This window comes from Nannobrachium achirus (assembly GCF_963921795.1).
Source record: "Nannobrachium achirus genome assembly, chromosome: 14".
NCBI lineage: Eukaryota > Metazoa > Chordata > Actinopteri > Myctophiformes > Myctophidae > Nannobrachium > Nannobrachium achirus.
This window is the reverse complement of record NC_137821.1, coordinates 31,152,173-31,174,959: the sequence shown is the minus strand read 5'-3', so window position 1 is coordinate 31,174,959 and position 22,787 is coordinate 31,152,173. Positions and strand designations below refer to the sequence as shown.

Sequence of the window (22,787 nt, the reverse complement as noted above, 5' to 3'; positions counted from 1 at the left end):
TTCGCAGCACATTCTGGAGAGTTAATTCAATCCGGATGCTGTGGTGTAAAGTAGATGAGAACAGGTTGACCACGTTTTCACATGTTGCTCGTTGAGGCATCGTTGGTGTGAAAGGCGGCAGCCTCGTCTCTCTCTCTCTCACGTCTCACACCACAGACTACGGATGCAGATCAATGCCTGCGCACACACACACACACACACACACACACACACACACACACACACACACACACACACACACACACACACACACACACACACACACACACACACACACACACACACACACACACACACACACACACACACACACACACACACACACACACACACACACAACCCCACATGCAGAGATTAGGACCCCATTCATTCTACAGAATCTAAATCCTCCCCTTTTCCTCTCTTCTCTCACTGTAGTCAATGGGAGATTAGCCGGCGCCAGAGAATGCCTCGGGTAACAAGTGAAGCAGCGCACGCGCACGCACACGCACACACACACACACACACACACACACACACACACACACACACACACACACACAGCAGGTGTCAAATCATGTGGGTCTCAGGATCCACATGGGAACGGCATGGCTCCAATGTGAATCTCACAGATTTCTTGTGGGCCGGCCCGGCCTGTGATGTTTAGTCAACTACTGTGATGTCAGTCGTATGTTGTAGGACTCCCAATTTGAGCAAGGTTTTAGCCCAATCACAGTCCTATTGACGTCCACTATAAAATGATGAAAATACACAATATCAATATCGTCACTGTCGGGCAGAAACCTTGTATCTCCCAAGTTTCAAATTTGTATGTTTTTTTTTTTCGTAAAGTAAAGCCCTGCTTCATCATACAAGACTGTCGCACAAAACTTGTGAAAATAGCAGATCTACATCATTTTTCAAACGATAAATACAAAACGAACGGTTTTGGACATACGCCTCTATGTGAAGAGAAAGTAGTGGAGGTACGTCCGTGGCCTCCTGGCAGCATGCATACAAACATTGGAGCTGACGTGTCCAGTACAGCAGCTTGCATGGATTAGCTCCAGAGACAGAGAGAAAGTTTCTGCTTTGTTTGTTTTACCATTGATGTGAATATTGATGTGACAGTAGCCCCGTTTATATGACAGCCTCATTCCAATCTGATCTAAATAAACCCGATTGAAGGTATTGGATCAAGTGTTTACATGGGGTGAGATCAATCCGATCTGGTGTTTACATGTGCCCACTTTTAAATCATGTTGTTTCCCTGTATCCATTAATAATAGTAATAATAATGGAGCCTAATGCAAATGCACAGCCCCACCAAAGTGAAAAAATAAGCTGCAATGCTCTTTTAATTAGATTATTGGGGATGTGCGTTGTTCTGTATACATGTATTAGACCTATATTATCATTATTATAATCATCACATCCATATTTGCGCCTGACGGCCCATAGATTCACGATAATAAACAAAAGATCTGTATAATACTTTTAAAATGTAGGTCTACTCTCTTGTATCCCCTTACCCCAGCAGTCCCCTTTAAATATTATTTATCTGCTGAAGGATATAGGATATTTTGCTGGTGGTTCTTGGGCTATTTATGATCGCAAGAAGACACTAGTGGCCAGGTCAATCTGACCTGTTCAAAGACTCGCAGGAGGACACACACACACACACACACACACACACACACACACACACACACACACACACACACACACACACACACACACACACACACACACACACACACACACACACACACACACACACACACACACACACACACACACACACACACACACACACACACACACACACACACACACACACGTACAGGCGCGCTCTCCCCTCTCTCTGTCTCTGTCGCGCTCCTCAGCAATTATGCTTCATGAGTTTTATAATCGATCTGTCTTACGGTTCTCAATCGAGACAAGAGTCTCGCATGAGCGCACGCAAACACGCACGCTCACGTAGGCTACACAGATATTCTGCACATTTATAGATTGATTAAAAAATGCATTTATAAACTAAATAGACTAATGTGGTGAAACATCACAAAAGTGCCACTGCATGCGCAGAAAGAACATGTCACATTCTAATCGGGTTCGGTGTATACATGGAAGGAATTTCCTTTTGATCGGGTCGTAAAAAAGTCTAGAACACCCCTCTGCATCCGATCAGAATTTAAATGGGGTTTAAATTGGTTTTGATCAGGTTTATTTAGGTGTATACATGCAGAATTAGATCGGGTTTATCTAAAATCTTGTTTTTAATACGATTAGAAGCGTGCATGTAAACGGGGCTAGTGATTGTTTAAATACTGTGTGACTGTGTGATGTATCTCGACGACTCCGCGAATTAGTGCAACCTCAATATCTTTCGAGAATGAATAAAGGTTTCAATGAATGAATGACCCACGCACGCATACAAACCATAGACTGTAAAAAAATATGGACGGTGCGAAGCCATTGGTTTCTATGCGGCGAAAATTACGCTTGTCCCTTATATGGGTGTCGCCATCATTGTTTGAATGGTACCCCAGGAATCATAAGGAATGCTATTGGCTGCCAACGGTCACGTGCAACCACAGGGATACATGGGAGAATGTGGTCAGAGCCTCCCGAAATACAGCACACGAAGAAGAACACAGCCGGCTGGTATCAGCTTAGTTGGCCACGCCCCCCACAACTTTATCATCAATTTTAACATAAATGGGACCATATTTGCACGAAAACGCATATCATGGTAATTGAAAGGCAGTTTTTCACTGGCGACAGGAACCATAAAGTATTTATGACGATGTTTATTAAGGTTAGAAAATCAAAGGGGAAAATGAATGGAGTCCAGGGGAGAAAAAATCGTTTTGGTACCTCGCGGGGGGGAAACAGTGCAACTAGTGGCCAATCGTGGGATCTTTCTCTTCCGGGAAAGCTTCATGAATAATCCAGCCCGATACAAACACACGCACGCACACACAGAAAGTAACTTTCCTGTACAAAGCTCCACATAGCTGCTGAAGTCAGAAACATCCTATATGACAGCATACTCCATTATGTTTCTGTGCTACTCTGGAGTTCTAGAGTTGACTAGTGAGGCCTGCTGAAATTGCTTTGTTGCCTTGATGCTAGACGCTGCACAACGTTTTGCTGACTGCTGCTGGCCAAGGCCACGTCATTCTGAATTTAGCACGGCACGCGGTGGTTTGTCTGTGTGTGGGTGTGCGTGTGCGTGTGTGCAGTGTTGGATAAAGTACTCACATTTTCTACTTAAGTAAAAGTATCAATACTGCAATATAGAAATACTCTGTTACAAGTAGAAGTCTGGAATTCAAAATTTACTTGAGTAAAAGTACAAAAATATTGGCATCAAAATGTACTTAAAAGTAACAAAAGTTGAAAGTACTCATTATGCAGAATGTCCCATTTCACAGTTTTTAAAAATAAATCTTTTTAAAATTGCAGATCTACAAGCTCTGTGAGCTTGTAGATTGTCTATTTTCAAATGGCCGAAATGTATATAGGACTGAAGTACTGTATGTATGTGTATATGTATATGTATGTTTTGTAATAATAATCAAAAACTACAAAGTAACCAATAACTATACCTTTTCAAATAATTGTAGTGGAGTAAAAGCAAAAGTATTGGAAGTGTGTGTGTGTGTGTGTGTGTGTGTGTGTGTGTGTGTGTGTGTGTGTGTGTGTGTGTGTGTGTGTGTGTGTGTGTGTGTGTGTGTGTGTGTGTGTGTGTGCGCGTGCGCACTAGAGTGGGGGTATTCAACATGGATTACTCCACTGGCCACTGGTGACGTCCAGCTGGATTCACCCACTTCATGGACGAAGGTCTACAGAGACGCTTCTCCACTCCTCTGCTGTGGTCTGCTGCTGCTGCTGCTGCTGCCGTGGCGCACAGAGATGATCTCATCAAATGGAATGTGCTCGAAGTCAGTGGGAAAAACACACTCAACCTTCAAGTCCACTCATTCACATAAACACATGTGCGGCTGCGGGGACACGCGCGCACGCACACACACACAAGACCTTCACCACTCCCCCAAAACCCAAACACTGGAGGTTTGTCGCTAGGCACAGTGCTAGGGAGGTAACTCCCAGAGCAGAACACCCAAACAGAGCAAAAAAGGGACTTTCTGAAATGAAATGTCCTTGACTATAACAAGAAAATCCATCCAAATAATGGACACCGCCAGCAGCGTCAAGCAATGTTACCCAAGGAAACGTATCGAATGTCTGCAGGAAATACCCCATAAACAAAGGCAGATGATTATGTTTTGTCAAAAGTGAGACAAAAGACATGTAGCCTTGTCTTTTATCTTGAACTGTGTATGCCATCTGTTCTCTTATCACAGTGGAAAAAAATGAACTGTTCACTATGTAGACAAAGGCTAATTTAAGTTAGGAAATGTGTTAATTTGGATTATGTTGTTATAAAATGCTGTGGTCTATGCTCTTACAGTGCTGAATCTGCACGCAGATTCAGCACTAATAATACAATAATAGCACAATAATAATAATACTTGTTGCTCAAGGTACTTAACCACATCGAGACCATACAATATCAAAACTTACAAAAGCTGACAAATATAGTAAACGTAAGAGCAGCCAATCAGTTTAACGGCATCGTAAATGCAAGTATAAATCTTGAGTACATGTTTGACATTCAGTCTGACTGGGTCCCCAAGGACCTCAGGGTTGCTAAACTAAGGCGAAGCGTGAGCAAACGTGAGTACCAACAGCTCTCTCTCTTGGTCAACAAAAGCTCCACAATTGCTTGTTTCTGTGGCGCAAAGTCTGACACATAAATAAAGCACGCACTGGGCTGGCAATACATGTTTAGCTCCTTCGTGGAGGGCCAGCTGTAAGCCAATCACCCACTCAGCAGCACAGCAGGGAGGACCACACACGTCTGGAGAGAGATGACAGTAATGGGTTCAAAACGCTGCTGGTTTAAATCCCCCGTACCAACTGGTGGCCGGGAGTCAGATGTGAATCAGCGGCTGGAGAGCAGTCAAATCCTGAGTGTTAATTTAGGCATGTGCCATTTGAACACTTCCAGTCTTCAATTAACGCTCTCTGGGATTTTACTGCGTGCAGACAGACTGTATGGCAGTGGCCGCCAATTAAGTGCCCCTGAGAAAGCAATGTCTGACTAAAATCATGATATATAGCCTAGTTGCTCTTTTGTGTTTTTTTTTTTTATACATTGTGTGTCACCCTGAGCGCAACGGTGGGGGCCGATGGGCAAGGAGGGTTGCGAGCTTGACGTATTTATTAGAAGTATTCCATAGGAAAAGGTACATGACATGATGATGACATCATGACAGTAAACTAATATTATTGATTCACTTGATTAATAGTGTAATATGTACACGTTAGGAAGCATATTTGGAAAAGTAAACGTATATCATGTATTTTAGGAATAGCTTTGTATGCTACTCGGCTTTCCATTTTGCAAAAATGCCTAGATGAGGAACCCGCCCCTGATATAAAATGATGAGAGGCACTCTTGCCGATTTCGAAAGAGACTCGTCGCCAATTGCAAGATATTTAAAAGTTATTTGGGGCCATGATGATAACCCCTTCTTCCCACTACTAGACTAATAAGGATTTATATTGTCTGTGTTATTGTTTACAACCACAATTATTCACGTGTGGCAAGATTGTGGTTCCACTAGTTTTACTAGTAGGCTAGTGTAGGCCTAGAAGCCTTTTCAGAAGTTAATTTAATGTTTTCCATTTAATGATTTCCTTTATCGGATGTGATGAACTTGGGAGCTCATGACCCTCCTTGCCCATCGGCCCCCACCGTTGCGCTCAGGCTGACCAGGAAAACCACAGTCGCCCCCCTCTTACCTTAGCCCACCCCCTTGTTTCCCCTACCCTGTACATATAGTGTTTTTATTAACTGCGATGATTTTTGAATGCCTTTTTTCTTGCTTGCTATTTGTTATGTCCTTGAATTGAATAGCAAGGACTTCCGACGTAAACAAGACCGTAAAAGGACTTATTTGGGATGCTCCTTTTAGGCAGGGTGTTTAAATGTACTTGTACTGTACTACATTTTTTTTTATTGTATTGACTATACTTGTACTGTTCTCCATTTTTGTCTAATAAAATATTCAATCAATCAATCAATCAAACTGACGGTGTCACACACCGAAAATAGCTTATCTCCAAGCTCACAACATGTTGCATCTGCAATAAGTTGTGAGCTCGTAGATTGTCAATTTTCTTGCCATGCGACACTGTGGCGTATAAGTATAAATTGGGCTTAACTCAGCCCAGTGGGTTCATGTTGGTGCTGTAGCTAGCTAGCCCCAGCTTTATAACATGCTAAACATGAAGTAAAACATTTATGAACACACATCAGTACACACTCACATACTCTCCCTCTTCAACACAGCCTGCATGCACACGCAGGGGTGTCGCATCAAATTATGGGCCCTGGGTACTTTAACTATTGACAAATAGCAGCTATCAAGCTCACAGCGCAGCACCGAGTGCCGGCGCTGCGAGCTTGTAGATCTGCTATTTTTGAAAAGTCGTGAAAATAGTCTTTGAATATTTCAAATTCAAGGTTTTTCGAAAAACCTATGTTTCTATGTCAGTGGGGCTCAAACGTTTTCATGTGAAAGACCCCCAAAATGATATGTAGCTTATTTGGCCACGGACCCCAATCTCAAAATATTTAGTTCCAGGCCCCCCCCCCCCCCCCCCCGCCAGAAGCAAATGTTTAGTTACAAATAAAAATTAAAAAATACATATATTCAAAGATTTGTGCCCCTGTGCACATGCGCACGTGTTCGCGCGCACACATGCACACAAGCTGCGTTGTTTTGCTTTAGATTTAGACTAAAGACTAGAGTGGTCTTGCTTGCTCTATATTAGACTGTTTGCAGTCCAGGCCAAGTAACAGTGCTAGTTTAATGGTGCGAGTGTTATGTAAACCACAACCACGCGGACTCACCGTGACCCCAAAACAGGGTGACACTCGGGGCATTGCAGCACGTATGCATGCGTGCGAGAGACAAAGTGTGATGTGTTGTCACTTGTCATATGGAAAGCATAGCATGCTGTGTGCAAAACAAGAGCATGTCTGTTCGTCCCTAAATTGTGAGCTGGAGTTATTTTAATCACTGAATTTAACAGGCGATAGTCTTGTTAAATCAAAAGGTCCATACAGTTGCTTTTTCTAGATCTAGAGATCATTATCCTCTACAACAAATATACAGCCAATGTCACTCCCTTCAGTGTTAAATATAAGAAGAGAGTAGTAGTGACAGCTTTCTAATATGACCTGTATACCGTAGCTGTTGTTATGAATGATATGAACATTTTGATATTGAACTAGTAGTACATTGAGAAAAGACAGCACCCACACACTCCTGGGTGCTGTCTACAATTTTCTACAACTTTTGCACAAATTTGAGTAGGGCTGCAACTATTGATTATTTTATTATAGCAATTATTCTATCAATTCTATCAATATCTCTGTCTGTCTGTCTGTCTGTCTGTCTGTCTGTCTGTCTGTCTGTCTGTCTGTCTGTCTGTCTGTCTGTCTGTCTGTCTGTCTGTCTGTCTGTCTGTCTGTCTGGCTCTCCTTTATGCCCATATGGTGTTCCGTGTCCAGGCCAGTCTGTGATGTCAGAGTACAGACAGACAGACAGACAGACAGACAGACAGACAGACAGATAGACAGACATTCAGTAAATTAATAGTTATAGATAGATAGTTAGATAGCTAGCTAGCTATCAATGATTAACCACTTAAGCCCTAATTTATACTTATACAGGCAAAAATAGTGAAAATGGCACATTTTCACTGTTTGATCTCCCCTCTGTCCGTTGACTGGCGTGTGCTTTGCAGAAAACATCGTCGTCGACGTTTGGTCCGAAAATGTTGTGATGTCACTTTGAATTCAGAGCTTCATCAGTGACAGCACAGCACAGCAAAGACCAAAGCTCTCGCTCAGTCTTTCTTGCTCCCAGGCGTCGACTCTTTACCCAAGCAACATATCAAACTCACACTGCCAGGTAACTGAAATATTAATAGATGAAGAAGTATGGAATTCTGTCTTCACCCTGCACACGAGAACAAGATTGCACTTCCGACGTAGACACACTACATTCTGTGTTGCATCAAAAATGTGACACGTAAAATCTGACCTCAATTTTGAAACTAGATCCTACAACGACGTGTGTGTGTGCGTGAGCGTGTCTAAGAGATGGGACTGAAAAGGCACGGGTTATTTAAAGATTGGCACACGCACGCACGCACACACACACACACACACACACACACACACACACACACACACACACACACACACACACACACACACACACACACACACACACACACACACACACACACACACACACACACACACACACACACACACACACACACACACACACACACACACACACACACACACACCTCCAGATGGCAAAGAAATAAAATAATTGGTTGGTAAGGAAGGGACAGCTGGAAAACGCGTAATAGAATTCTTTCTCCTGGAGGAGGTTGCGGGAGTGGTGGCTGATTACATTTGTGTTAAGATTTTCAAAAAAAAATAATAATAAATAAATAAACACTCCATTTCATAAACCAATTCACTCCATTGTGCTGAGGGTCAAGGTATACATTATGCAAGACTCACCTACACACCACAGACGCACAATAACACAAACCCACAAACCCACACACAAGTAGTACATGCATGTACAGTACAGTACACACACACACACACACACACACACATACACACACACACACACACACACACACCTTTGTATAATAAGTGCACATTATGATTACCATCTAAACCACTTTAGCCTATTTAAGCCCTAATAATGAACAGATGTGTTCACATGCTGACGTGCACTGCATAAATGCATGTGTACATACACACATGTACACATCATCTGAAAAAATAGCAGCAATAGCGAACAGCACGTTTGTGCAACTTAATTTGACCACAGCTGCCTGAAACTATTCTGTGTGACTGAGGTCAGTTGAGTAGGTTGTAGGAAAAACATTTGCGAAATATGGCTCACAAATTGAATATACTGACTATATATATATATTTATATATACATATAAATATACTGTACAACGTTTATTATTTATCCATTACATCTCACTGCTCTTGCTAAAACTAAGCCCTCAGCCCTGCATGGTAAAAAGGTTTAGACACCCCCCTGAGAGACACACACACAGGCACGTACATACTTATGGGTTCACCACAAGTTGTAGCTTGCCAAAAAGCATCCCTACAATTACAGGGGATTTTATGTTTTCCAACGTGCTCTAAAAGGTCCACAGAGGCAGGTTGATTAAATGGTTCTAAACCGTGCTGTCTTTATGGTGATAGATGGATCAATGAACATATTCTCCATTGGGAAGGTTCATTTTCCACCCGCCCACTCTCTCCCTCTGTCTCCATTCTACTACAAGAGGGCGAACTTCAACACTCCAGCGAGATCTATTTTTTACGACGTCTACCCATTCATTTGGGGATTAAGTGAGACACAATTTGAAAACAGAGAGGGTTTGAAGACACACAGAGGCGAGGGAGATTTATTCCTTCTTGAAGTGAAAGGCAATAAAAGCGGGAGAACAAAGGAGGGCGGAAATATTTCAGCGTAATATTCCTGCGTATCCATCATCCACAACAAACGCGGCAGAAGTCAGACATGGAGTTTGGAGCTTTAAACAGGGAACAATTTCAGGAGAGTCCACTAGTCCTGGCATGGCCCTGCTGAGGCCCGCCAGCCCAACACGGCACAAATACCCGAACAAAAGGATCATTTATTGGAGGAGGAAAGAGGGGGAGGAGGAATGGAGGGATGAAAGGACGGGGAGGAGGGGGGCACACTGTACAGAGGCATTTGAGGGCTGTGTGAGTGAATACTGGCCCCATCTCAACATTCACAGCCAACGTGTAACATTCTCCCCCACGCTACCTCACACACACGTATAACCATGCAAGCAGGCACAGCCAGCGTGCATATGGTCCCACAGCAGTGGCAGGCTAAAAGTATGTTTCTATTTAAATCACGTGCACAGTAGATGCCGCAAGTTAATGCTAGCAACACAGGCCACATTTCCCCTATAAAACCAGTGGAACAACCTATAGAAGCTCACTGATGATGCATTTCCATTTGCGGAATCTATGAAAAGCTTTACCATGGAGCACAGCTCTGCTGCGCTTCACCACAAAGATCCCATGATGAATTTTTAGGTAATGCTATATAAATTCATCATTAAATCCAACTGTGTGGAGGCATGCTATGAAAAAACCCTTTGGACTTAAAGCTAGCTCAAGCTACAGTACAGACCATAAGGACTTTAGCGGCGGTTAGCGCACTTTGTTACATAAACAAGCTGCATTTTTTATCACGAGAGCCTCACAGTAGATGCACGGGATAAGTGAGGCCACTCAGCATTTTACTACTGTATATAAATCTTCACTTCCACTTAAACAACGGTTTCTCTATCTACTAAAACTGTAGGCGTCAGTTTCTTAATGAGCCAATTTAGCGCACACAGTGGCTCACACAGAATGTTTGTACGTGAGGAAATATCTCCCCCAGTTATAGGCAAAGCTGTTCTCATTATCCTCACTTGATTAAGTATATTGTGTATACTTCTTCTTGCAATCTTGGGTAAGATTAAAAGGTCTGTCTCTTTATCAGACAGAACCCAGATATGAGCGTGCCTACACAAATATTTTAACAAACCTAAAAAGATATTCCTCCCCAAGATATTGATATGAATTGACTAGAATGCATGCTTATCAAATCACAAAACACACAGTTGAATATCTAACTGCAAAAGGTCACCTGTGCTTTTTTATAACTAAGTACAGCTCCCAGGGAGGATAATTTGCTTATGTATTTTGAAAGCAGTCAAGCCTTATCTCATACTGGGGATTGTGCAGACAGTAGTACAGATCAGATCGGTGTCTACATGATAATCCGGCGCCAGGAGGGTTTGAATAAAACCATAGACGGAAACGGTTGCTTGGATCGATTGGATTATAGAAAGGACTACATGGGTCATTCATATTGAGTGCTTAGGCATGACTGAAAAGATGTGGGGGGAAATACTTTAACTTTGGAAAAAAGCAGTCTTACCTGTGCCCTCCTTGTTTCCATTCTGATGTGTCCGCAGCTCTTCTGACTTGTAGAAGTCGATGCTGGCATACGTGTTGAGGCTAGAGGCAGCACTGGCACTGCCCCCTACACCTGCTGCTCCGACCCCGGAACCCCCACTCAACATGGAGGAGAAAAGGCGAGAGGGGCCTGCTTGGCTACCCGGGGGTCCATCGAGGCCCAAATGCGGGCTCTCTTTGTTGGCCAAGTCCAAGTCTATGTAGTTGAGGCCTTGCTCCATGGATGACGCCTGGGCAGGGGGTAAGGGCTGCTGCCCAGGGAGGAGGAACTGAGAGGGGGGCTCCGTCACAGCGCCGTTGCCCCACAGCATGCCTTCAAAGCCCAGTCGGCGGGCCACGGCTTGAGCGTGATCTGGGAAGAGGGAGGCGGTGGAGGTAGAGGAGGAGGACGAGGAGGACGAGGATGAGGAGGTGGCATTGGAGGTGGGAAGGGAGGGAGAGGCCAGGAAGGTTTCCGAGCAGTGTCGTCTGCGTCCCTGGGGGTCAGCCCGAATGACCTTAGCCCCGTGGTCTGGGTTGGGCCCCGGTTTGCCCAGGGGAAAGTCTAGACTCAGCACAGGAACAGGGGGGTCTGCCCTGGTGGGGGACGGGGCTTTAGGGGAGATGTTGGACGAGGAGGACCTGGGCAGGACGGTGTTGTTACTATTCAGACTGAAAGCCATTTCCGTGTAGTCACCGCAGGACATCGGGGACTCGGACTCACTTGCCGATGGGACTCGATGGGTGGGATGCGTCTCCCTGGCTTTCCTAACCGCCGTCTCAGGCAGCTGAACTCTCTCCTCACGAGGGTCAGTCGTGCACTCATCACGGGCCTTGGGGGCATGGGCAGAGGCGGGCGGGGTGGGAGGGGTGGCAAAGGACGGGAAGCAGAGTGGCGTGAGGGAAAGAGGCGAGGGTGATGGAGAAGGTCCAAGGTCCATGTTGACGTACTCTGAGGCCGCAGGAGGGGTTATGGGGGCAGAGGGGCTACGGGAGAGGGGGAGGAAGCCCCCCAGGCAGGACGTCGGTCTGTGCTGGGGCCGCTGTTGGCTGGAGCTGTGGGGCAACGACATGCCATGTCTGAGTCCCCTGCCACGGCCTCCTCCGACCTGGCCGCACTTCTCCCCCTTGAACTCGATGCTGACGTACTCCCCTGGGCTCTTGGGTTCTGGAGGGAGAGGGTTCTCCCGCACCCTGGGGAGGGTGTTGGCCTTGGACACGTCCACAAACAGGCTCACCGGTCTGTTCCTGCCGCCGCCGCCGCCCTGCTTGGACGCCCCGCCGGAAGAACCCCGCCGCTGCTGGAGCGTGCCACCGTCTTTGGCCTGGGGCCCCGCGGATGCAGTGCCAGCGGTCCGGTCCTCGCTCTCCCCGAGGCTCTCGTTGCTGGCAGAGCTGGATGAGTAAGAGGAGGAGAGGGACAAATGGCGACCCACCGCCGAGGTGCCCGCAGCCGGTTGCTCCTGACGACCCCCGGCTGACCTCCCTCCGCCTATTCCCCGACTCCCGCCCACGTTTGGCCTCCTGCCCCGGCCGGGCCCCTCTTCAAAGTGTCCCGTGGAGGGAGTGTGTTTGTAGGAGCGGGGCAGGGAATAGTACGAGTACACCATCTTGGGGGCTTGGTGCTGGCCGAGGAGGTCTGACTGACTGGGGTACTCAGGGGGCGGGGGGCTGCCACTGGCCGAGCGAGCGCTGATTGGCGACATGTTCATGTAATCACTGCCTGCCCGGCTGTCTGCACTGCTGCCGCCCAGCCAGCCCCCTCCAGAGAGGCCTCCTCGCTGGTCCGGGGAACAGCTGCTGTTGGGGGACATCATCATGTAGCCGTCGGAGACCGGCGGGGGACGGATCTGCTGAGGCGGGGACACGCTGTTGTTGGGTGTCATGGCCATGTAGTCGTCAGCGGGTTTGGACTCTGAGTCGGGGACGGAGACGGCCAGTGAGTGAGAGAGGGACACCGGTGGCTGGGTGACGCCGGGCAGCATGGACATGTAGCCATTATCCACCCCTATGTCGATAACGACTCCTCCTCCCCCTCCTCCCCCTCCCCCTCCTCCTCCGACCACATTGACAACTGCTTCACCTTTAAACTCCCCTGCCACGTCCAGGTAACCGCCCCCGCCTCCGCCTCCCACTGACCCGGGACCCATGCTCGAGTCCCTCCGAGTCAAGGAGGAGGAGGCGTTAGAGGCGAAGGACTCGCGGCTGGTGCTCCTTGACATCACAGCGTAGTCGGCTGAGTCCTCGTCCGCCGGCTCCTCACCCCTCCGCGGCCGTGGGGCCAGACGCTCCAGGGCCATGGGAGGCAGGGAGGCCCGTTTGCTCAGCAGTCGGCGCTCGGCCTCACATTCGCGGCTGGATGACCGGCGCAGCACCCTCCTGCTCTGTGGCTGGGAGTTGGAAGGGGCGGGAAGGGAGCTTGATGCAGAGCTTCCTTCACTACCAGCACCACGCTGGCTCATCAAGATATAGTTGGCTCCCTCCTCGCCAATGGACTGGTTGCCCACACTGCCCGCAGAGCCTCCGGGCAGGCTAGGGGAGGGGAGGAGCGAATGCTCCCCAGGGCTGGAGCCATACTCATCAGAGGAGCCATAGTCACTGGGCGAGCCTGAGACAGAGGCCCGGTGGGGCACACGACTGTAGGAGCCAGAACCATTTCCAGGTCCAGCAGAAGCCCCGACACCTCCAAACTCAGAGCCGTGGCCAGAGCTGGAGGACAGGCTGGGTGCTGGGGAGGGCGTAGGGGTGGAAATGGAGCGCATCAGGCCCATGGGGGTTTTGGCAGCTGGGGTTGTGGCTGAGCGGGCCGACTTTGACCTGAGGATGGGCGTGCTGGAGCAGGAGCCATTGGTTGTGGGACTGGAGCTCGGCCCTGGCAGTGGCGTCGTACCTCCGGCTCCGTCTTCCCCCTTCCCACAATCACTGGCAGTGCGAGACCTCGGGAAGCTGTGCCTGGGGGTGGGCGAGGCATTGGCACTGTTGCCCCCGCCTCCCCCGCCGCTGGCCCCTCCGGGGGGCTCGGTGCGGGATCGGCGGGTGAAGCCGACCTGGCTGGGGGGCGGGTTTGGATGGTGACGGCGGGAGGGAACACTGATGGGGTTGGAGGCAGTGGCGCCCCCTCCAGGGCCTGAGTTGGACTGTGATTTGCTGCGCTGGCGGAACTCCTCGCTTAGGGCCTTCATTGCTTCCAACAGGGTCTCGTGCATGTTCTGGGCCACCACTGAATCATCCACCTTCAAGATGACACAAAGACCTTATTACAACACCTTGACTCCAATTCAAAATTGGCAGGGGTCAGTCATCAACCCCTGGGCTTGTGATGGACATTTTCCTCAAACTATATCTTTGCCACGGACATACAAAATGATTGGTCAATAATATTACCATGAATAAAATACTAAATGTATTATAGCCCAGAAGACACGATGGGGAACACATGCTGTGTTTTAAATAGGGAGAGTGGTTAGTCCTCATCCCTTTGAACTTTTATTTTATTAAGATAGAAAGCTGAGAAGATGGAGCAATTTGTTACCCATTTTCAAAGATTGCTTTAAAAGTCAAGTTTATTATTGTCATTATTTCCATGGCCATTTCTGAACTTTTGTCTGCTTTGTAATTCACTTTCTTCACTCTCTAAATTGAAGTGATGGCTTTGAACTTTTCAAAGCATTCAGAGACGGTGAGAAGAATCGGCATATTGACATCATCCACCGGTCATTACTCAGCTTAAAAAAAAGTGGGCTCTTTATTGGAGTGCTAATGTCAGGAGGGCATTTGGGAAACCCATCTTGTAAGTTAAAATTAGGTCATTCATTGGCATGGTTTGTTTTATGGTAAAATGTAACAATCCAATAAACATTGAGTCAATTTCTTTTATAGATGCACGTGCTGTGAGCTTGTATATCTGCTATTTTAGCAGCCTACGTTAAAATAAAAAATGACACTGTTTTAATGGGTTAATATACTGCACTTAGTCGTTTCTACTTCAATTCCTGTTGATTATTGTTGTGATTATTGCAATATTCATACATATTATCTTGACAATATGTTCAACCACAGCGCGCATGCTCATTAATAATGTGGAATCCAATTTCACAGCATTCAATTCTATTGGTCAGCTATGGTGCTAGACCAGGGGTTTTCAAAATGTTTTCTTGTCACGGATCCCCAAATTGACTTTTATTAGGCCATGGACACTCATTACAAATGTCCTATTAGTGTCCTAATAGGTCCTAATATGAAAAGATGTTTGGGATTTAATTTAATTTAATTGTCTAAATGCTGCAATTGTACATGGTAAATAGATTCATGTTGGTGATATTGAATTATAGTTCAATTAAACACATGTAACCCTATTTGGGGGCGGCATAGCTGGATGGTTAGGGAGCCCGCCTGGGGAACCAAAGCCCTTGGTTGTCCCAGGTTCGATTCCAGGCCAGGATAGCAATGTCAATGTGTGTCCCTGAGCAACACTCTTAACCCCTAATTGCTCACGTGCTCCTTGTGGGCAGCGAATCAGCTGGGTTGGGCTGAAAATATTGAATTTCCCTCGCGGGAGGAAAAAGGTATCTATTATTATTATTACTATTCTGGGTCAAACAGTCGACGAAAATAGATGATTTGCAAACTCAAAATGCGTCGCAACACGGCACCTTGTTAGCTTGTAGATCGGCTATTTCCGGCCACGATATGGCATGTAGAGGATAACAATGAGAGGGCCTAGTATAGACCCCTGGGGGACGCCGGTCACCTAAGTACAGTACATAGGGCCTAAGTGTTTAAAACAAGGGTCTTCAACAGGGGTCCAGGACCCCTAGGGGGTCCTCAGAGTTACTATAGGGGGTCATCCAAATCATAGAAACATTTTCTCCTTTCTTTCTTATTCTGAGAACTATTGTTGTGAGCTTGTAGATCGGCTATTTTTGGCAAAGAGGTTTGGTGTATAAATATACTGATGATTGTGCTGTCAAACAACAAAACTACATGGAATCTATGAAAAGGTTGTCGGGGTCCCTGCTTTATCTCTCTCTCAACTAAGGGATCCCTGGGTTAAAATACCGGTATTTAAGAATTGGCCACTGGACTCTCCATCCTCACCTGCATCCAGAACTCTCCGGGGCCCGTCACGGCCGAGCGGCCCACCTCCACGAAGAAGAAGTTCTCGGAGTGGCCGCAGCGGCGGACGTTCATCAGCTGCAGCACCACGGCGGCGGCGTCCGAGTTGAGCTTGACGAAGTTGACCGTCTTGTCGGTGAGGCAGAGGCGGTAGACGCCCACCAGGTTCTTGGCCTGGCCCAGGCCCTTGGGCCACACCTTCACCTGCCACACCTCCTTGAAGGCTGGCCCCGGGTTGGGCACGCCGTAATCCCCTGCTGCTGCTCCTCCGCTGTCGGTTGGCGTCTTGCCTGGAGGTGAGAGAGAAATGTTGGGGATTAATGGGATGTTTTGAAAGAACAGAGAGGGGTGCGGGTGGGTGGGAAGGAAAGGAGGACAATGATCGTTCACACGTGGTCCGCTAGGGCTGTGACGATTATGACATTTTACATGGCGATTAACTGTCACTCAAATAATTGCTATTAACGATTTAATTATGTTTTTCATTACATTTCTGTTTGGCTTGTAGGCTTTGAAGTTGCACATGGCAGATATGACACATAACCTAAATATACAGACAAAATGACTGACATATTTTACAACTTTACACTTAAAAAAAAACATTGATAGTGGAATTAGCCGATCTACAAGCTTGTAAATCTGATATTTCCACTATTTTTGAAAATGTTTGAAAATATAAGAACATTTTTCAACATGGAAACGATTGACGATTATGACAAAATAATTGCCATTGTGTCAAATAATTGCCATTGTGTCAAATAATTGCGATTTGACGATAACGTAATAAATGTGACAGGTCTAGTGGTCGGCCGCTGGGATTTTTTATCGTTTCTTTTTTTCTGGAGCCACCCTCACCTTGACAACAAAAATGACCTTCATGTATTCTGTGCCCGAAAGGAATGCCAGGTGAGAGCACCCCTATGTACTATTTACCAGTTCAAAGACAACTGGAAGACTCTATTATGCAGGCTGTGCTGCTATTGAGCTTTTGACTGATTTTGGTTAACTAGATGTATGTTTCCCGCTGAGCATGCAGCAACTTGTGAGACCAGCTCGCTCCACCTGCATGTTTCAACTCAGGGTCTCACTGACACACAGACATGCTGACACAGACATGCATGCTCTCATACTCTTGCACACATTCACACAAACGCACACGTCTGCAGTACACACACACATGCACGCACGCACACACACACACACACACACACACACACACCGGCATGGAAAGTTTAACTGTTGACGACTGACACCCTGCAAAATGCAGACTATGAAAGTTGAGAAAATTGAGAACCGATATTCAGAGGAACTAAAAAGTTAACTGTCTTGTTGGTTGCTTAAAAGAGGAACCCCACCCAAGAAACAGCATGTCTACCACATGTAATTTTAAATATTTTGGACACATTTCTGCTTCTGCAGTCTGCACATCACACCCAAAGCTAAAAACCAAAGACAGTATACTACAATTAGAACCATTTGAACCCAAATCATACCCTTTTCTGAAGACAAAGATTGGCTCTTTTGGGTGAATTGATTTGATGTAGAGTGAGACATGGAAGGGACCAAGTACAGACCTGTGGGGGACCCGTTGTTAACTAATTAAAATAAAAAAGGTGGCTCATCATTAATTCATAACATTAACAGTTCTTAAGAGGAAATTAGCCCATAAATGTGCCCAGAAACATCCCCCAACAACATACTCTCTGGTTCATTGTAAATTGAGAAGCAAGCGAACAGCAATAATGTCTTGATGATAACCTATTACGCTGCAGGGTGTCTCATGTAGTTTTGAGAGATTGTGTTCAGATCTCTTGACTGAACAATTGGAGCAGCAATCCTGTGGTAGACCGTAAAAGTGCATTGTTTTGCTTTAAGGCACTGGTTCCCAAACTTTCTAGCTTGTCAGCCAAAAGAAGAATTAGACGTTTGCCCGGGACCCAAACTAGTGAAAACTGCAGATCTGCAAGCTCACAGATCTGTGAGCTTGTAGATCTGCTATTTTCATTACTTCTTAAACATTTGTTTTATCATTTATGGAATTTCTTAGATTTTTCTTTGATTTCTTCATGAAATTACTGATGAGAATAATAGGATTTCGTCTTTAATTCATGAAATATTCACCTTTTTTTGGTAATGTTTTTTGAAAATGTTTTGAAATAAAAATAATTAAAAGCAAAATGTAGGAAAATAAAAATAAATTAAGGGACACATAAAAATGTGTCTGGGACCCACAAATGGGTCCCGACTCAGTGTGTGGGAAACTTTAAGCTTTAAGGCACCACCTAAGAAAACTGACCTAGTTCCTTTTCTCCCATGCAGTCGACATTTTCCAACTTTTTCCGCACTTGTAAATTTGCCAAGTTGACTTGTTCTGAACATGAGAACTGTCAATCCATGACAGAATCAATCATCTCACAAGAGATGGGCCTGCCTGTTCTCACGGGACACAGTGAAGCGGAGCACCTGTTTTCGTAACCCGCTCGATATGACATTAATGGAGGAAATTACTTTTTGGCAAGTAAAATTAAGTGACCAGTACTTTGGGGCGGGCTATAAGTGCAACAGCAACACTATAAATATTTTCACAAATTCTCTATCACATTTCAACAGTGACTGCCGTATTGCGACAAACATGCCTCCATAGTCTGTGTGTGTTCCTCCATTTCTTGCACGGATCCGCTGTGACTCCTACAATCAGAACCATATGCAGACAAAGAGCCTCAGACACACATGATGGACAATGTGCTAGCTGAACTTGGGCTATGATGACATAACATTTCCAAACCCCGTCCCAAAACATTAAGCCAAGTTGTGGTTGCAAAACAGGGGGAGTCTCATGCTTATCTGTGTCCCTTGCTTCCCCAAATAGGATGATCAAGTTCAACCATTACTTTAAATAACTAAACTCTATACTTCATTGAATCTCTTTTCTCCCAAAATCCGATCTACAAGCTCACAACAAACACGTTGCGTCGCAATGCGACTGTGCAGTGGTACCGTATAAAGGGAAGGTTTTATTAGGAGAAAGACTCTCTTGACCTTCTTTTGAAGAAGCATCCAGATTATATGCAAAAGTTAATCTTTCTTCCAACCGCTCCATACTATTTAAATGATCCTAAAATCATGTCATCATGAACTGAGTCTGTCACACTGCACCCTGTTCCTCTTAAGAGTCCCTTTCCTCTCAAAGGGCTCATTAACAAGCCTACCCTTGAAGAATGCATGAGTGTGTTGTTTACTGTGAGCATGGCATATCCTTAAAAGCCAGCCGTGCTTTCGTGAACCTCTTGAACCCCACGTGCACGTGTGTCCCCACTCACACACCGCCTTTGATCTTTGGGCTTGCACAGATGCTCCACACTGACCGTACATCTCTCTCAAAAAGCGCCGTAGGCTTGACTGGAGACCTACAAGAAGCTTCCCGTCGTCGTAAAACTGCCAGAGGAAGAACTGATCTTCTCCACCTCCCCGACACCGTAGAGTAGAAGCTTTTCAAGGATTATATAAGACCGGGTTTGATATTGCTGAGGGGGAAATATGAATTATAGATTGCCACTGGCAGTTTTCCTTTTATAGGTCCTTCATGGTAGCACAGTGCTTAAGAAAGACTTTTTATTTTTTTTACATTTTTGCCTTTCAGCCATGCGCACAAAGCATTATCATCTGGTTATCGACTATGCACCAAGTATGCCAGCATCATTGCTGGCCCATAAACATAAACTTGACACCATAATTTATGACTGCCTTGGCGGCAGATGAAGCTGAAGACAAAGCAGGATGCTGCTGATAAGAGCAAAACAACACCTGGGAGGGGTAATGGATCGTTTATGATAAGTTGGTTGAATAGGGGCAGAACAATGGGGGTGCCTGGACGGGAGGCTGCAGCCAGTCAGCGCAAAGATCATATGCTTGTTGTCGGGTGTAAACCTTGCATGTCCAAATACCGTTCGTTTTGTATTTACCATTTTGAAAATGATTTAGACTAGTGAAAACAGCCGACCTACAAGCACACAACGCCTCGCACCGCAAGGCGTTGTGTGCTTGTAGATCTGCTGTTTTCACTACTTTTGTGCGACGGCCTGGTATGATGACGCGGGGCTTTACTTTGGGAAAGAACGTACACATTTTAAACTTGGAGATACGAGGTTTCTGCCCGACAGTGACGATATGCTTGTTGTCGGGTGTAAACCTTGTATGTCCAAAACCTTCCTTTTTTTGTTATTTTAAAAACAAATTACATTTTTATTTTCACTACTTTTGTGCGACAATTTTGTAGGGCTTTAATTAACGAAAGAACGTACAAATGTGAAACTTGGAGATACGAGGTTTCTGCCCGACAGTGACGACATGTTTGCGTTAATGAGGACGATAGGACCGGGGGTTCAAATCCGAATCCCGCCGTCTTCTCTCTCGCTCATCTCCTCTTTCTCTCTCACTGCCCTTGGTTTTCGGTCTCGTTGCACACTGACCTATCTGAAATAAAGCATAAAAATGGCTAAACTAAATCTTTAAAAAGAATAGGGGCAGGACAACCTCAGCCCTCAGGGGGAACATTGCCGCAACCTTCAGGGGAATTTACAGAGACTGTTCAAGGGCTTTGTGCAGTATGAGAGTGTATTTAAATTCAGAATCACACTACGAGTTTTGTAGCGAGCCGAAAACAAGTTACACTACTTTATTCATGCCTCGGTTGTTGACCTGCCCTTCGTCGTAACCACACATGAAGCCACAGTGGCTTCCAGTTTTACATGTGGACTGATGAATGGCCAGCAGGCCACTCCAACACTACCGTCTATTCATTCACTTTTATTTGCTGCGCTCGAACTGCCTCCCCCGAGACGAATATTACGCGCTAAGCTAACCCTGTTTCTTTCTTTCTATGGCTGGATATTAAATTTGAGTAGGAGCTGAGCTGCTGGCTTTGAGGCAGTGTAGCGCTTTCCTGGACGCCATTAAAGTGTGTCATGTCTGTCTATGTACAGTATGTAGCCTACTGTACTGCATGTGTGTGTGTCTGGGGTGCAGTAGGGGGTGATAATACGCCCTGGGGCAACAACTGCCTGCTGGGTTGACTTGACAGCCTCTTCCTATATAGTGACCCACTGACAACTATTGTCATACATTATATCCCGGAGACGTAAATGCAGAGCGTAGACGGTATAACCTCATTCTCGGCAAGGACACGGGGTAAGGAAGTTCATGAAGCACAGTTAGGGTTGGGAGATAAAGGCAACATCAAACATCATAATATTCTTTAACAAATACCTCAATATGATATTGGGGGAATTCGGGTAATGATGTGGGGACTTTTTTAAAATAATCAGTAATGCCTGCCTATATAATAACTGAGTGGGTAAAGCCAACAGCTATAACAGTCCATAAATGTAGAAATGTATATTTACTTTACTGTAATGAAGCTTTAAAACCTGGAAAAGACAACACTTCAGATTCAAACCCGGGTACTTGCACTCTCAAGGAGCATATGGTCTGTGCACTAACAGGCCGAGCCAACAGGAACCCCAAATTCCTCAATTTAGTTAGCTAATGCAGTCCGTAAATCAGGAAAAGCCACTCTGGCAATGAAATGGCTGGTTCTCACTTAGGTTCTGTTTCAAGTCTGTGATCTCATAGCCCTAGCATGCCACACTGCTCTATAATACCCCCTCGACAGCAGAGAATCGCCTGGACTTCTGAGGCCTAACAATCCATTATTTACCCCCCATCTATGCTATAGTAGCCCCTATACTGCCCCATACTATCATACAGAGTCACCAGTGTGGAGAGATATGGGACAGCTGTACTGTGTGTGTGTGTGTGTGTGTGTGTGTGTGTGTGTGTGTGTGTGTGTGTGTGTGTGTGTGTGTGTGTGTGTGTGTGTGCGTGTGCGTGTGTGTGTGTGTGTGTGCGTGTGTGAGCCACCCAGCCAGCGCCAACAAAACCCTATAAGCTTACCCTCACAAAGACATCCTTCTTGCCAACTGGACCGGCGTTCATTGTCCTTTTTTTTCCTGTCCTCTGTTCTCTATCTATCTATGCACTCATCTCTTCTTCCCGCATTTTCATCCCCCTGTTTGGGCCCTCTGTAAGAGAAACATCTTTTCCACAACGTCTCACCCGAAGTTCCGAACATCACTTCCAAGCATACGCCTACGGTCCATTTCACATGTGCTTCTTGTTATCCAGAAGTGCACACACGCACAAACAACACTCAAACGTATCGATGACCTGTCCAGATTTGGTTGTCCCTCTTGAGGAAACACAAGAAAGTAGCTGTGACCCTCACAGGTCCATTTTTACACTCTCAAGAAGAGTTAAGGGTCAACTCTTTTTACACTCTCACAACAACACTCCAGATTTTACTGTGTGGTCTGTCCCAGAGCAGATTAGCTAGACAGCTGGTGACCATCTTGAAACAAGCCCAGACATGATGGGACAAATACTGACCCTGGTCTTAATGTTTAACTGACGTCTCATTTTGCTGATATTTTTACGCTTGTCATCAGGGAATAAG

The 22,787-nt window shown here is 45.8% G+C and overlaps 1 protein-coding gene across 1 annotated transcript in view; it reads right to left on the bottom strand.

Annotated features, from left to right (window-relative positions):
- The window catches only part of LOC308297746 (insulin receptor substrate 1-B), a 60,609-nt gene that overhangs the window by 30,605 nt on the left and 7,217 nt on the right, over positions 1 to 22,787 (bottom strand). The window contains exons 2-3 of the mRNA XM_080741307.1: positions 16,259 to 16,566; positions 11,145 to 14,394 (exon numbers count right to left, since the gene is read on the bottom strand). Coding sequence (XP_080597433.1) covers positions 11,145 to 14,394; positions 16,259 to 16,566 — 3,558 coding nt within the window. The remainder of the gene's footprint in view (positions 1 to 11,144; positions 14,395 to 16,258; positions 16,567 to 22,787) is intronic.